Below are 16,284 nucleotides of genomic sequence, written 5' to 3'. Positions count from 1 at the left end.
TAAAGAGTTTGGACTCCACCAATCCACAGACAGACAGACTGTGTACAAATGGAGGAAACTCAAGACCATTGTTACCCTCCCCAGGAGTGGGCGACCAACAAAGATCACTCCAAGAGCAAGGCGTGTAATAGTCGGCGAGGTCACAAAGGACCCCAGGGTAACTTCTAAGCAACTGAAGGCCTCTCTCACATTGGCTAATGTTAATGTTCATGAGTCCACCATCAGGAAAACACTGAACAACAATGGTGTGCATGGCAGGGCTGCAAGGAGAAAGCCACTGCTCTCCAAAAAGAACATTGCTGCTTGTCTACAGTCTGTTAAAGATCATGTGGACAAGCCAGAAGGCTATTGGACAAATGTTTTGTGGACGGATGAGACCAAAATAGAATTTTTGATTTAAATGAGAAGCGTTATGTTTGGAGAAAGGAAAACGCTGCATTCCAGCATAAGAACCTTATCCCATCTGTGAAACATGGTGGTGGTAGTATCATGGTTTGGGCCTGTTTTGCTGCATCTGGGCCAGGATGGCTTGCCATCATTGATGGAACAATGAATTCTGAATTATACCAGCGAATTCTAAAGGAAAATGTCAGGACATCTGTCCATGAACTGAATCTCAAGAGAAGGTGGGTCACGCAGCAAGACAACAACCCTAAGCACACAAGTCGTTCTACCAAAAAATGGTTCAAGAAGAATAAAGTTAATGTTTTGGAATGGCCAAGTCAAAGTCCTGACTTTAATCCAATCAAAATGTTGTGGAAGGACCTGAAGTGAGTAGTTCATGTGAGGAAACCCACCAACATCCCAGAGTTGAAGCTGTTCTGTATGGAGGAATGGGCTAAAATTCCTCCAAGCCGGTGTGCAGGACTGATCAACAGTTACCGCAAACGTTTAGTTGCAGTTATCGCTGCACAAGAGGGTCACACCAGATACTGAAAGCAAAGGTTCACATACTTTTGCCACTCACAGATATGTAATATTGGATCATTTTCTTCAATAAATAAACGAGCAAGTATAATATTTCTGTCTCATTTGTTTAACTGGGTTCTCTTTCTCTACTTTTAGGACTTGTGTGAAAATCCGATGATGTTTTAGGTCATATTTATGCAGAAATATAGAAAATTCTAAAGGGTTCACAAACTTTCAAGCACCACTGTAGTTTGAGATGTCAGGGAACTCAACGGATGGATAATTTTCCGACTCACAGGAAAAATCCTTCTTTGTTAACGTGTAAGGATCTATCCCATCGCCAAGAGCAACTTTCTGAAGGTATCTTGACTGTGTATAGAGGGCTCCGAGATAATGCTAAAAATAGTAACACTGTGCGTGCGCGGCCATCGTGGAAGCCACTCGCTCCAGAGCGCTCATAGAGTACACATTTAGTGATTCGTTTCCGCGTTAGAGGGCTTAGAAGCTTGGATTTTTTTTAAGAATTTAGACATCTGAAGTGATGGAGCACTACTGTGAAAGTTTGGATAAGCAGGCACGGGAGCGTTATGCTGAGAAGGTACGTTTCATTGGGAATGTAGATCCATACACTGTTAGTGAGAAGGAATGGAAAGCTGACCCCAGCTTGTTGCCGCATTTAACATACATAGATCTTGTGAACTATCTAGTGTTTCACCCAAGTCCATTTTGTGAACTAAAGGATTTCCAGAACTACAAGAGCATGGAAGCATACGATAGATTTGTGTCCGGTTGGGTCCGCGACGTGTCGGTGTTTACTGCTGAAGACGGAGAGACAAAAGTGATCAGAGGGAAAGTGTTACACTCGCAGAGTCTATCCCAGCCTATAGTCTACACCCCTGGATAATATTTGACAAGAGACATGCTATTTTGTGTGCACATTGCAACTGCATTGCTGGACTTGGGGAATGTTGCTCCCATGTTGCTTCCCTGTTGTTTTATGTTGAAGCGGCCACGAGACTGAGGGAAAGGACGACGGTCACACAACAGCCGGCATACTGGATGCTACCGGTAACTATGAAATTAAAATAACTATTTTAGTAACTATGAAATTCAAGACAATATTAACCTACCTGTCACAAAGTGATCAGAACAAATCTGGATACGGTCAAGTTGTCCTAAATTTGATCGGTTGATGGCAGCCAGCCACTGTCGTCTCCTCCGCTCGCTTTTCTCCTGTGCTGCAATTCCCTGGTTAGTCACGACTTTAGGGAGTCTGTGGAAGCTTTTGCCACCCTTTTCCCCTCGGTTACTACAGCCAACAATGACACACGTATTCGGCATTGTCACCCCTTTTTGCTTCGCTGGACAACAACAATGCACTGACACAGCGACCTTTGACTTCCAATATGGCCGCCGCCGGGTGCGCGCTGACCTCGAAGCACTCTATTGGCCTCTAAACTGCGAAAATAACCGGAGACGCTTTCACGAGCTCTTTCCATAATGGCAGCTAAATTGGTTTACCTGACCACCGGAAGTACACTCGCAAGCAAAAGTCATGTGACTGAACACAACCTATATTCTATTCCAGGTTAATCACTTGCAAAGAATGACTGAAAAACCTTTAACTCTGTGGACTGTCAGTGAAAAAAAAGCCAAGATCATGACTGCACACTGCGACTGTATGGCAGGCCTTGGAGAGATCCGTTCTCACATAGCGTCGTTGTTGTTGGCTATCGAAGCTGGAGTGAAACGAGAATTCACTGACAGTTACAGATAAAAAGGCGTATTGGATTCCTCCTACTGCTGTGAAAAAAAAAAAATCTATTCCAAGATCAGAGATATTTCCTTTCTAAAGAAATGGCCAAGTCAAGTTCCTAAGCCATGATCAGAAGTTCAAGACAAAGTTCCAGGGAGACGGTAATATCTTTTTCTCTACTTGAACAATTGGAACGACCAAAAACAGCACAAAAATGAACCATATTTAAGACAGATTAAGCCTTGTTTACAGGAAAGACGGTGTCTGGCTGTCCCTCAGGAGAAATTATCACATGATGCATGATGTCACCCACAAGGGATCTTTATACATGCAACTACTACTGAATAAAGACACAATAACTGATTACTGTATTATTATATCAGGGTTTTTTTTTAACCAATTAAAAAAAAAAAAAACCACCAGTTACCCTTAAAGCTAGACTGCCTTTCAGATTTTTCAAGTGTAGGTCATAAAAAGAATTTTCCCTGACACCTGATTATTTTTGTTTAGTGGACCGAAAGCTACCGAATTCGAATCACAGACTTCCAATTTTATTGGGTTTTTAAATAGAACAATTAAAGCCACGTGGCCCGCTATTTTTTTCCTGCTTCACCATGACCCAATTCAAGATACTACGTCATGCATCACGTGGTGGGCTTTCCCTGTTGGTGCAAGGCATTGTGGGATACAAATTTGAAACAGGAGAGAAAAAGAGGATGCAAATGAAACGTCAAAGACCGACTACAGTAACAGAAAGTGAGAAGAAAAAAAAAGACACCATGTTCCAAAGGAAAGGAAACGCAGGACCAAACTAATAAATATCGGCGGCCAGCGAGCACCTTGGTGTGATCAGCTGTTCCTTTAGCGACAGAATGATGGAACTGTCAGCGCACGGTCAAAGGTAAACCTGTAGATGGCAGTAATGCAACACTGTGGATGCCAGCTGCTGTAAAACCCAAAAGAAGAAGGAAAAGAAGCAGGTAAACCTGCGCATGCGCACACGGACTTCCTTTGTCTGCTTGACTGTGCGAAGTGAGCAATTTCATGCACGTTATTTGCTCGGGAAGCTGCTCAAATTAAATAACTTCCCAGCCACTGACTTTTTTTTTTTTAAGATATTACAGAAATAAAAACATATATCACAATGACCAAATTTCAGAAGGAACTAAATTTCACCGATTTTATGAAATCGAAAGGCTGCGCAGCTTTAAGAACTGAGTCTGTCCGTAGACTAATTTTCGCCCGTTATTTTGCTTACAACCAAAGTTGATCATTGTCGCATTTTTTATTACAAATATTATTAATAACAAATTCAATTATTTATTGAACACTGGATTTTATCATATCGATTGTCACCATATTATAAAAGCCTTATCAATATAAAAGGCTTATCACCAAGTTTGCACACAAACCGCATTTTCATGGCCATTACCACAAAACATATAGACGAATAGACGAATTATAATAGACGAATTTATAATAATTTAATAAAATGTATTTAAAATCCAGTGTAGGTTTTACAGGTTTTTTTTTTTAATTCCTCTACCACTAGGTGGTGGTATTATTTTCTGGGTTGTCAGTGCATCCGTCCCAGATTCCTGTACATGGACAAGCTTTATTTGAAAAGGTTATTTGAGGGATCCAGATTGCCAAACAGTAGACTAAACATCCCTGTAGACGTTACTTGTTTATGATATGGTATTGTCGCAGCCCTATTTGCAAGGATTCAAACTCAAACGTACAACCCTGATTCCAAAAAAGTTGGGACAAAGTACAAATTGTAAATAAAAACGGAATGCAATAATTTACAAATCTCAAAAACTGATATTGTATTCACAATAGAACATAGACAACATATCAAATGTCGAAAGTGAGACATTTTGAAATTTCATGCCAAATATTGGCTCATTTGAAATTTCATGACAGCAACACATCTCAAAAAAGTTGGGACAGGGGCAATAAGAGGCTGGAAAAGTTAAAGGTACAAAAAAGGAACAGCTGGAGGACCAAATTGCAACTCATTAGGGCAATTGGCAATAGGTCATTAACATGACTGGGTATAAAAAGAGCATCTTGGAGTAGCAACGGCTCTCAGAAGTAAAGATGGGAAGAGGATCACCAATCCCCCTAATTCTGCACCGACAAACAGTGGAGCAATATCAGAAAGGAGTTCGACAGTGTAAAATTGCAAAGAGTTTGAACATATCATCATCTACAGTGCATAATATCATCAAAAGATTCAGAGAATCTGGAAGAATCTCTGTGCGTAAGGGTCAAGGCCGGAAAACCATACTGGGTGCCCGTGATCTTCGGGCCCTTAGACGGCACTGCATCACATACAGGCATGCTTCTGTATTGGAAAATCACAGAATATTTCCAGAGAACATTATCTGTGAACACAATTCACCGTGCCATCCGCTGTTGCCAGCTAAAACTCTATAGTTCAAAGAAGAAGCCGTATCTAAACATGATCCAGAAGCGCAGACGTCTTCTCTGGGCCAAGGCTCATTTAAAATGGACTGTGGCAAAGTGGAAAACTGTTCTGTGGTCAGACGAATCAAAATTTGAAGTTCTTTATGGAAATCAGGGACGCCGTGTCATTCGGGCTAAAGAGGAGAAGGACGACCCAAGTTGTTATCAGCGCTCAGTTCAGAAGCCTGCATCTCTGATGGTATGGGGTTGCATTAGTGCATGTGGCATGGGCAGCTTACACATCTGGAAAGACACCATCAATGCTGAAAGGTATATCCAGGTTCTAGAGCAACATATGCTCCCATCCAGACGACGTCTCTTTCAGGGAAGACCTTGCATTTTCCAACATGACAATGCCAAACCACATACTGCATCAATTACAGCATCATGGCTGTGTAGAAGAAGGGTCCGGGTACTGAACTGGCCAGCCTGCAGTCCAGATCTTTCACCCATAGAAAACATTTGCCGCATCATAAAACGGAAGATACGACAAAAAAGACCTAAGACAGTTGAGCAACTAGAATCCTACATTAGACAAGAATGGGTTAACATTCCTATCCCTAAACTTGAGCAACTTGTCTCCTCAGTCCCCAGATGTTTACAGACTGTTGTAAAGAGAAAAGGGGATGTCTCACAGTGGTAAACATGGCCTTGTCCCAACTTTTTTGAGATGAGTTGTTGTCATGAAATTTAAAATCACCTAATTTTTCTCTTTAAATGATACATTTTCTCAGTTTAAACATTTGATATGTCATCTATGTTCTATTCTGAATAAAATATGGAATTTTGAAACTTCCACATCATTGCATTCCGTTTTTATTTACAATTTGTACTTTGTCCCAACTTTTTTGGAATCGGGGTTGTATATAGTACTTAAACAGTGATCTACATGAACATTATCATACAAGTTAAATCCTGCCGAACTAATGGTGTCTGGTTAATTTTCCCATCATATACATTTTTATCACTAAAATTATCTAAATCTTTTAATCTATAGTGGTGAAAAAAAAAAAAATTCACAACTGGCTGTATTTAGCCACGTGACTTTTGGTTGTGAGTTTACTTCCAGTGAATGAAGCGATGGTCAGACAACGATTTGGCTGCCGTTATGCAGGGAGCTAGTGAAACCGTCTCTGACTATTTTTGCAGTTTTGAGGCCAATGTACGGCGAAGATACCTTCAGAAAGTTGCTCTTTGTGATGGGATTAGATCCTTACATGCTAGTAAAGAAGGATTTTTCCTATGAGCAAGTTGGAAAATTAACCATCCGTTGAGTTCTCCGACATCTCAAACTACCTGGTGCTGCAGACATCGTTCTACACGGACACACAGATGAAAACCTGGAAGAGCATGCAGGAGTACAACTTTTAATATGTGGCTGGGTTAATAATTTGGGGATCAGGACACTACAAGATCAATCCTGTATCGTTTATGCCTCGGTAAGTCGGCATTTTTGGGCTTTTTGTCCATGTCTTTGCGATGATTGCTAGGATGCTACAAGTTTAAGTATCAGGTGTAAACAAACCACAACCACTCGATTCTCAATCCTGCTCTTCTTTTCAGGGTAAATCATTCACAAAGATCCACAGAAACCCTTTTGAGGGTGCATTCAGACCAGGATAGTTCGATAGTTCACTTGCTTTGGTCCGAACCAAATGTTTTTTTTTATTTTTTCATTTTGGTGCGGTTCGCTTTCACACTGTACATTTTAGTAAGCGGACCAAAATCTGTCAACAAAGCCACGCGCCCTGAGGTCGTTCAGCTATTGGTCAGAGACGACACGCGCACAAAGCGTTAAGTTCAAAAGTAGTCATGGAGGCTTTCCGTGCTGTTATTCTTTTTAATGTCATCAAAGCTATATGTTTTTTCCAGTTTTTACTGTTTTCACAATTGTGCGATTACTATGCTGTTGTACAAGTAATTTATCAACAACGACGACAAAGGGCAAGGCGGCTACGGAGGATAGCGCTGATGAGCGCACATCATGTTGTGACAGTTCTGGCTCTTCACGCAGTAGATGAATTTCTCTTTTGTGTCGCTAGTACCGCCACTTTTTGAAAGAATGTCCCTGATTTTAATGTAGGTCTGACGGAGTTTCTTCACTTTTAGCCGACATTGTTCTGGGGAGCGCGTGAACCCCTTCTTCATTTTCTCACTGAATACAGCAAACACATCGGCATTTTTGTGTGTTCTCTCCAAAAGCTCAGATATGTGGACATCTGCCCATATATCCACAAGGGTTCTTTCTCGGCCCACGTTTGCCCCCTACTCATTTTTTGTACTCTGTAGTCTAGCCTACCACTGGTCTGAATGACTGAACGACTGTTGTAAGGTTCCCTTGACAACCGAAACAGTGTTTGCACTTTGCGGTGGAGTGTCAAGACTCTGTTTCCCATAATGCTCGACAAACGACGGAAGCTCCCAAGGTACAAAAAAGCAAAACTGTCGGATTAGGTCCGGTCTGCTTTCACACCTCCAAAAGATCCGCACCAGGGTTCCTTTGGTCCGGACCGAGTCTGACCTTGCAGCTCGGTCTCGGTCCGCTTGTTTGGTCTGGACCAGAGTTCGGTGGTTTGTATTCAGACCAACCCAAAAGGTCCGGACCAAGGGAAATTTGGTTCGTTTGGTCCGGACCAAACAAGGTAGGTGTGAATACACCATGAAGACCTGGGGATTGGTGAAACAGGACGGAGAAGTAACCGCATGGCCGAGGAAGCAGTTTTGTGCCGTTAACTCATGAGCTCTGCTTTTGTGTTTCCGTGGATCATCTCAAATATATTATCTCTCTAGTTCACTGTAGGAGCCCAGTCTACATTATCGTCCTTGTAAAGACTGCTGGGACGTCCTGATAAATAAAGTGAAAACATACGCGTTAGTTTACAACATGGCGACCATGATCAAACAGTAAACAAAAACACATGAGGACTTGAGCGTCTCCTGAACTTCAAAACATCACGAAATAACAGAAAATGGCGAGAAAAGTGATTTGCGAATCCAGACGAAATAAATCAGAGGAATTTACAAAGCTTTCACAAAATGATCAGTGCAAACTCGGGCGTTCTTCGACTCCACTCCCTTCCATCACAGTGGAAGAGTCATCTTTGTTGTCGTCTTTTTGGTAAAATCCTTTGCCCTTTCAACCTTTTATCACTTCACGGGGAACCCAGAATAAACTTTTATCAGTTTCAGAGTTTGTTTGATTCGAGCAGCCCAAAACAAAGCAAGCGTAGGGCATTTTAGCAACTAGCAAGGTGCCCCAGCGACAATAACGCTTTGTGAACAGTGAGGTCAGCTGACCACCACTTCATGTCTTGCATATCTAATGAGGCCAATGTGATGTCGGATGCAACCCACCTATTGGCTTCATTTATCAAGCTGGATATGAACCATTTTAATGTGCAAATCTTTATATGATCATTTTCACAAAAGACTTGGTATTTATGAAAATCCCATATGGATTACACTTTTTATATAATGGAATATACTCTTAAGGTTAAATTGCTTGTTTTTATTACGTTTACAGCATTTAGACGCCCTTATCCAGAGCGACTTATAAAAGTTCATTTGAGTCTGTATCAAAAGCACATCCTCATGCTAGTTCACTAGGTCAGGGACTCCGAATACCATCGAGAACATTTTGTGAAAACCAGTCATTTTATATTATTGGCATTAATTAAAGAATATAAAAAATAAAGAAAGTGAGATAACACAAACCCATAAATTAAGACAAATAAAACTCCATTCAGTTATGACCAAAGAGTTGGTGTTATATGAACGGAGGAAAGGATGGACTGTCTGTGCATAGCCGTAAGACCTAAAAAAAAAAAATGCCTCAGCTGATGGAGGATTTCGTGACAGCTTTTTATTATTAATATTACATATATATTATTAAACATACGGGCCACTTTTTCCATGGAATAAAAACGTGTTCTATTCCCTTCTAGTGGGTTTATTGATGGCATGCAATATTGTTATCATATCACTCATCCCCCATGGATTACACCACCCTCCCCAATGGAGAATGAGCATGCAAATATTGCACGTTGCCAAGACAACACGACGTCACGTCAGAGCTCACGCGAAGATCCAATGACAAAATTTTTCTGCTACGCATTTACACAATCATTTCTTTGTCAGCTGGCAGAGAGAGAGAGAAGACGAGGCTAGGTTTATGCACTAAATAAATAAACTGAAAACTGGAACTAAAAAGATGCGCTGAACACCCGAAAGGCTACCAAAACTTCATTATATATTCTTCATGCATATTTACAAGAGAAAAACATACCAACGGACATCAAAAAACTGGAAAAGAGACACATCGGAGATGTAAGACTTCCGCGCTAGCGAGTGACTGACAGTTTGTACACAAACATGGCTGCGAGGTTTGCTTCGTTAAAAGCAGAAGATTTAAAGAAAAAGACGCGCTGAACACCAGAAAGGCTACCAAAAGTTCACTGGATATTCTTCACGCATATTTACAAGAGAAAAACACACCAACGGACATCGAAAAACTGGAAAAGAGAGCAATAGCGGAAATATTGTCAAAGTTTTAGTTGGAGGTGAGGAAAAGTGACGGAGACTTTTACAACAGGACTTCACTCGTGGACTTCACTCAGCAAAGCCCTTTTGTTTTGAACAACTGCAATGGAACAATTAACTCCGACCAAAAGTAACTGAACTTGAACTGTCAACTTGTACATAGCTTGTATACAAGTTGGGTTGTTGTTCAGGCTTTTTGGACTTGTACCATTTTTATTGTTAGAACTTTGACTTTGTACAGTACATTGGCTTGACAGAACATTGAATTACATTCGATCAGAATCAGCATTCAGTATTGATAAGTTACCCCCCTGTTCTTAACTTTTTGTAAAATCTATAATTGTTCCATCAAATGTGTATGTATAATAATATTGGCTGGCTTTTGTCGTGGTATATCAGATATATTCCATTCAGCTAGCATGATACTGATCTCGTCTTTGACTCATTTAGCATCATGCTAGCTGAATGGAATATATCTGATATACCATGGAAAAAAAGCCAGCCAATATTATTTAAATATTTTATTGGCAGAACATTGAGTCACAATAATTTCCACTTCTGTTTTCCGGCTTTACTCTGACCGATCGTTTCGCGCTCACAGCGGTCTGTGCACTCGAGCTTTTATGGAATTTTGTAGGCGTCCCTACATGCAGATCAGCTGTGATGTGTCCATACTTGGTGATTTACAGGCGCTCATTCATCCGCATATGAAGATGAAGCGTTTCCGAAAGTTTTGTAAACCTGGCAGAAATTGTTTGTTCAGTTTGGTTTACACAAACATTTACACACAACTTTACGAAAAGATTGATAAACGAGTCCCACACTTTGGGTTCCAATTTCCATATCCTATAAAAGGGAGAACAGCACTTGAATGGAGTGATGCCATCACTGAAATTTGGAAGAAAGACCACACCTACAAACCTCCTTGCTAATATATTGCCTACTACTCAAACTAGGAGTTCTTCCACCCAACAATTATTCAGTTCTTCAGCTATACCTGTAATCAAAAGTGTGGCCTGCTCACATCAGTGTACGAGCAGAGGATGAGGAGGCCCAGGTTAAGCAGAAGAGAAAACGGTTTACGAATTTATGTTTACTAGTACAGTAATTAGATCACTGGTACCTTCATGTGGTGAGGAGCGCAGTTTAGAGCCTGACGCAGACAATCGATGGCCTTCTTCCCCTGACCCTTCACTCTCCAGTACAGCGCTGCCATGCTGGACAGAACCCACGAGGTCTGGTTCTAATGGACGAGGCCAAAGTCACCACACAAAAATAAACATGCATAAGTGCAACAGTACATCAAATATGACCATTGACAAGACAGGTATTTGTCATAGATATACCAATATAAAAAATAAAGAAGCTTCAGAATCAGAGTGTAACAAATCAGTAGCCTGAACACTCGAGACAAGCAGATTACACATCCAGGCCAGTGCTGTAGTCGAGTCACTAAACCTCGAGTCCGAGTCCAGTCTCGAGTCCCCGGTGTTCAAGTCCAAGTCATTAAAAAAAATCAGAGTCGAGTCTGAGAACAAGACTCCACCCGCACCATTTGACGGTGGCTGTTTCAGCGCCGTTAACATTAGTTTGTTCCTGAACATGACGTATGAACAGGTGAATGTGATTCTCTTTGTCAGGGAGTGTGAAATATTCTGTCAGAGATGGTTGGGAGACGGATGTAAGTGCAGAAGGTGTGTTTATTAATACAAGTGAAGACGGTAAACAATCCAGAACGGCAGGCAAAATCGTAAAACAGGCAAGAGGACGAGCGAGACACAAACAGGCTATCGTAGACTCGGTAGAATCAAAGACGAGAAACAGGAAATCAGGGATCAGGAAACCAAACAAGGAAATAAGGCTCGGTAATATGTCAGCAATGCAACTCAATACTTCGCAAAGTAAGTGTTTTTTCATAGTTTTTATATCGGCACACTGATTGTGCCTTAATCCTGTGCCGGTGCGAGTCGTTTACAGCATGTGCGCTGTCCAGACTGCACCCGAGAGTCTATCTGATGCACGCGCCAAGGCGCGCAGGCGTGACGCTCCTACACAAAATTAGTATAAAAATTAACGTAGATATAAATATGCCAAATTATTATGGCACGTTACAAAAAATTATTTACGAGTCCGAATGCAGTTAATGCACGAGTCCAAGTCTGAGTCATCAGTGCTCAAGTCCAAGTCAAATCACGAGTCGGACTCGAGTACTACAAGCCTGGGCCAGGCCAGTAGTTTATTTTTTTGTGGACCAGGTGGTTCAGTTGCTGCTCATATAGCCGTCTCTACTGTTATTTTTCTCCTATCCCACAACTTGAGTAAGAAAAAATTTAAACTACTTTCTATTGACTTTCACAAATCAAACAAATGTCCATTAAAAGTCGTGCACTTCAACTGCTGAAACTATGGAGTGCATTTCCCAATCACGCTGCCTGCTGCACCACACACCACTTAAGATGCGAGTTAGACGCTAATATTTTTATGTGCAATGTTAAGGCACTGTATCTCAAACTTCTTTTTAGAAGAGGATAAGAACTATAGCTACACACTCGATCATTCTTCCTGGAACTCATATACTTATTTTCCTTAGTTTGTATTTAGTGCCGCATTATTACATTACGTTACTACCACTTTTCACCTTGTCAATAATGTTACTGGAAAACCAAAACATGCAACTAGGCAGTGCACTCGAGCTTCCTCTTGCCTGGTGGACTCGGTAATAAACTTACTCATTTGGTTCATCCCTGACAAACATGTCTTAGGTATAACACATTCAGGTTAAGCTGATTTGTACTGTATAAAATCACTATTGCTTTAAGTGCTTGGCCATAAGGATTAGATGATCCAAAATAAACACATGGTTTAGCTGATATACTACTGGGAAAGGCTGATTCTGACCCCACCCACCCCCAACTATACCTTTTCCAAGACTTTGGCCAAGCGGGTTCCCACTTGCTCAAAGGACTGCGGCAAAAACTTATCCTTTCCCAAATTTTGCAGCACCTGAGTAAGACACACAGTGAGGTGAGTGAGTGATAGACTGCTAGTAACAGACCACATGCTGTAACCAAAATGCTTAACGCACACACGCACACACCTCTTTGAGCTGACTCTCTCCAGTATAGTGGATGCTGCCGCGGTTGGCCACTCCCCCCAGATGGTCTAGCGTGTGCATGCTGGCAGGCAGATTAGCATTGCACACCGGCTCTGCAGCCGGCTCCTGCAGCGGAGTGGCAAAGTCTATATGTTCTGTGATGCTGTACAGGGAACATGGAGCAAATGGAGATAGAGATAATAAGTAAACGGCATACACACATCACTTGACTTAAGAAGAAATTATGGTAGCGGAAGAACACCACATGCCCTCGCACACTTTAAGAGCCAGTTTACCTGTCAGTATGAGGCAGTCGGACACTACAGGGTTCTGACCAACTGGGAGGGTGTTAATAACATAACGTTCACAATCTGTTAACTCTTGGGTTTGTCCCAGACGGCATACTACCACAGTAAGCAAGCAGTATTGGAAAACACCAACATATTTATAACACTATTTATTCTATCCACATTCACTGGATATGAGCAATCACATGCTCTGATTGGCTACTTTATTACTAGGCTATTAGCTCATATACCGTGAGTAGAGAAAAACAAAGTGGCGGAGCGTGTTGCTGAACCAACCGAGGACAAAATAAAAACTATACTTGAAAACAACCTCCCCCCCAAAAAAATGCAACAAAATATGTAATGAAAAAGTGTTTGATGCTAAGAACATATCTTTTTGTTTATTTTTCAAGAATTATTATAGCAGCATTTTTCACAAATTTCACTGTCATTTCGCCAGTTTGTTTACATTCTTCATCTTTAAGCATTAAAAATGTGCTTAATTTTTTTTAGACTGGTTCAAAAGCTCAAAGAAGTTTGAAAATTACATAACTGAAATTTCCAAGGAAGAATTAAATAAATGTGTAAAGCTATTCTATACCTCAGCACAACGGCACTTTCTACAAAAAAAAAATACACCAGGGGTATTCAATTAAAAGTCACTGAGGTCCAGTTATTAAATTTTGTCCAAGTAGTAGGTCCGAACCGAAGTCTTATAGCCTTCCCCCATGTCCACATTTTCATATGGTTTCAACAATATTTATTGTTCATTTCCAATGCAGGAAATGAACTGAGTGCACAACTATCTCTTTTACCATAAATAAAAGTAGTCCCAGGAAAATAAATTCAAGGCCTTTATTTCAGATTAAAGAAAACAGAAACCTCAGAATAAAATAAATAAAGTGCAAACAGAGTGGAATAACTCCTTTTTCTCTTAAATTAAAGAGGTCCCAACCTGAAGAACTGAAGGCCTACACTTCAAGTAAAAAAAGTCAACTCAGAAAACATTAACTAAAAAGTGCAAACAGAGCATTGACTTCACATTTTCTCTTCTTTGTTCTTAAAATAAGGAGGTCCCAGCCTAAAAAAATGAGGGCCTACTTCTCAAGAAAAAAAAAGTCCACATTTTCAGAAAACATTTTCAGACCAAGAGCAGTTCACCAAAACCCTTATGGAGAAACTATCAAGGACCGTGACGTCGCCCGGTATGGCGCAGCCGGGCCCCACCCTGGAGCCAGGCCTGGGGTTGGGACTCGTATGCAAGCGCTTGGTGGCCGGGCCTTTGCCCATGGGGCCCGGCCAGGCTCAGCCCGAAGAGGTGACGTGGGCCCGACCTCCTATGGGTTCACCACCCACAGAGGTAGCAGTAGGGGACTGGTGCAGTGTGGATCGGGTGGCAGTCGAAGGCAGGGGCCTCGACGACCTGATCCCCGGACACAGCGGCTAGCTGTTGGGACATGGAATGTCACTTCGCTGGGGGGGAAAGAGCCTGAGCTTGTGCGGGAGGTTGAGAGGTACCGGCTAGAAATAGTCAGGCTCACCTCCACGCACAGCTTGGGCTCTGGAACCCAGCTCCTCGAGAGGGGCTGGACTCTCCACTTCTCTGGAGTCGCCCATGGTGAGTGGCAGCGGGCTGGTGTGGGCTTGCTTATAGCTCCCCAGCTCATCCGCCATGTGTTGGAGTTTACCCCAGTGAACGAGAGGGTCGCCTCTCTGCGCCTTCGGATTGGGGAGAGGGCTCTTGCTGTTGTTTGTGCCTATGGGCCAAATAGCAGTATAGAGTATCCGGCCTTCTTGGAGTCCCTGGGAGAGGTACTGAGGGGTGCTCAGACTGGGGACTCCATTGTGTTACTGGGGGACTTCAATGCTCACGTGGGCGACGACAGTGACACCTGGAGGGGCGTGGTTGGGAGGAACGGCCTCCCCGATCTGAACCCGAGTGGTGTTTTGTTATTGGACTTCTGTGCTAGTCACGGTTTGTCCATAACGAACACCATGTTTGAGCATAGGGGTGTCCATAAGTGCACGTGGCACCAGGACACCTTAGGTCGGAGGTCGATGATAGACTTTGTTGTCGTTTCATCTGATCTCCGGCCCCATGTCTTGGACACTCGGGTGAAGAGAGGGGCTGAGCTGTCAACTGATCACCACCTGGTGGTGAGTTGGATCCGCTGGCGGAGGAGGAAGCTGGACAGACCTGGCAGGCCCAAACGTATGGTGAGGGTCTGCTGGGAACGTCTGGCCGAGCACTCTGTTGGGGAGGTCTTTAACTCCCACCTCCGGGAGAGCTTTTCCCAGCTTCCGAGGGAGGTGGGGGACATTGCATCTGAGTGGACCATGTTCTCTACCTCCATTGTGGACGCAGCTGTTCGGAGCTGTGGCCGCAAGGTCTCCGGTGCCTGTCGTGGCGGCAATCCCCGAACCCGGTGGTGGACACCGGAAGTAAGGGATGCCGTCAAGCTGAAGAAGGAGTCCTATCAGGCCATGTTGACCTCCGGGACCCCTGAGGCAGCTGATGGGTATCGGCAGGCCAGGCGTGCTGCAGCTCGGGCAGTTGCGGAGGCAAAAAACTCGGAACTGGGAGGAGTTCGGGGAGGCCATGGAGAAGGACTATCGGTTGGCCTCGAAGAAATTCTGGCAAACCGTCCGGCGCCTCAGGAGGGGGAAGCAGTACTCTGCCAGCACTGTTTACAGTGCGGGTGGGGAGCTGTTGACCTCGACTGGGGACATTGTCGGGCGGTGGAAGGAATACTTTGAGGATCTCCTCAATCCCACCGTCATGTCTTCCATTGAAGAGACTGAGGCTGATGACTCAGAGGTGGACTCGTCCATTACCCAAGCCGAAGTCACTGAGGTGGTTTGCAAGCTCCTCGGTGGCAAGGCACCGGGGGTGGATGAGATCCGCCCTGAGTATCTCAAGTCTCTGGATGTTGTGGGGCTGTCTTGGTTGACACGCCTCTGCAACATCGCGTGGCAGTCGGGGACAGTGCCTCTGGAGTGGCAAACTGGGGTGGTGATCCCTCTTTTTAAGAAAGGGGACCAGAGAGTGTGCTCCAATTATAGGGGAATCACACTTCTCAGCCTCCCGGGGAAAGTTTACTCTAGGGTACTGGAGAGGAGAATTTGACCAATAGTCGAACCTCGGATCCAGGAGGAACAATGCGGTTTTCGTCCTGGTTGCGGAACACTGGACCAGCTCTATACCCTTCATAGGGTGCTCGAGGGTT

At 43.1% G+C, this 16,284-nt stretch overlaps 1 protein-coding gene across 1 annotated transcript in view; it reads right to left on the bottom strand.

The window, feature by feature from the left end:
• ttc17 (tetratricopeptide repeat domain 17) overlaps positions 1 to 16,284 on the bottom strand; it is an 82,217-nt gene that overhangs the window by 5,115 nt on the left and 60,818 nt on the right. The window contains exons 21-23 of the mRNA XM_060911908.1: positions 12,774 to 12,933; positions 12,596 to 12,679; positions 10,800 to 10,919 (exon numbers count right to left, since the gene is read on the bottom strand). Of these exons, the coding sequence (XP_060767891.1) occupies positions 10,800 to 10,919; positions 12,596 to 12,679; positions 12,774 to 12,933 (364 nt within the window). The remainder of the gene's footprint in view (positions 1 to 10,799; positions 10,920 to 12,595; positions 12,680 to 12,773; positions 12,934 to 16,284) is intronic.

This window comes from Neoarius graeffei, chromosome 27 (assembly GCF_027579695.1).
Source record: "Neoarius graeffei isolate fNeoGra1 chromosome 27, fNeoGra1.pri, whole genome shotgun sequence".
NCBI lineage: Eukaryota > Metazoa > Chordata > Actinopteri > Siluriformes > Ariidae > Neoarius > Neoarius graeffei.
The sequence above is the reverse complement of the archived record's forward strand: the minus strand, read 5'-3'. Positions and strand labels throughout refer to the sequence as shown.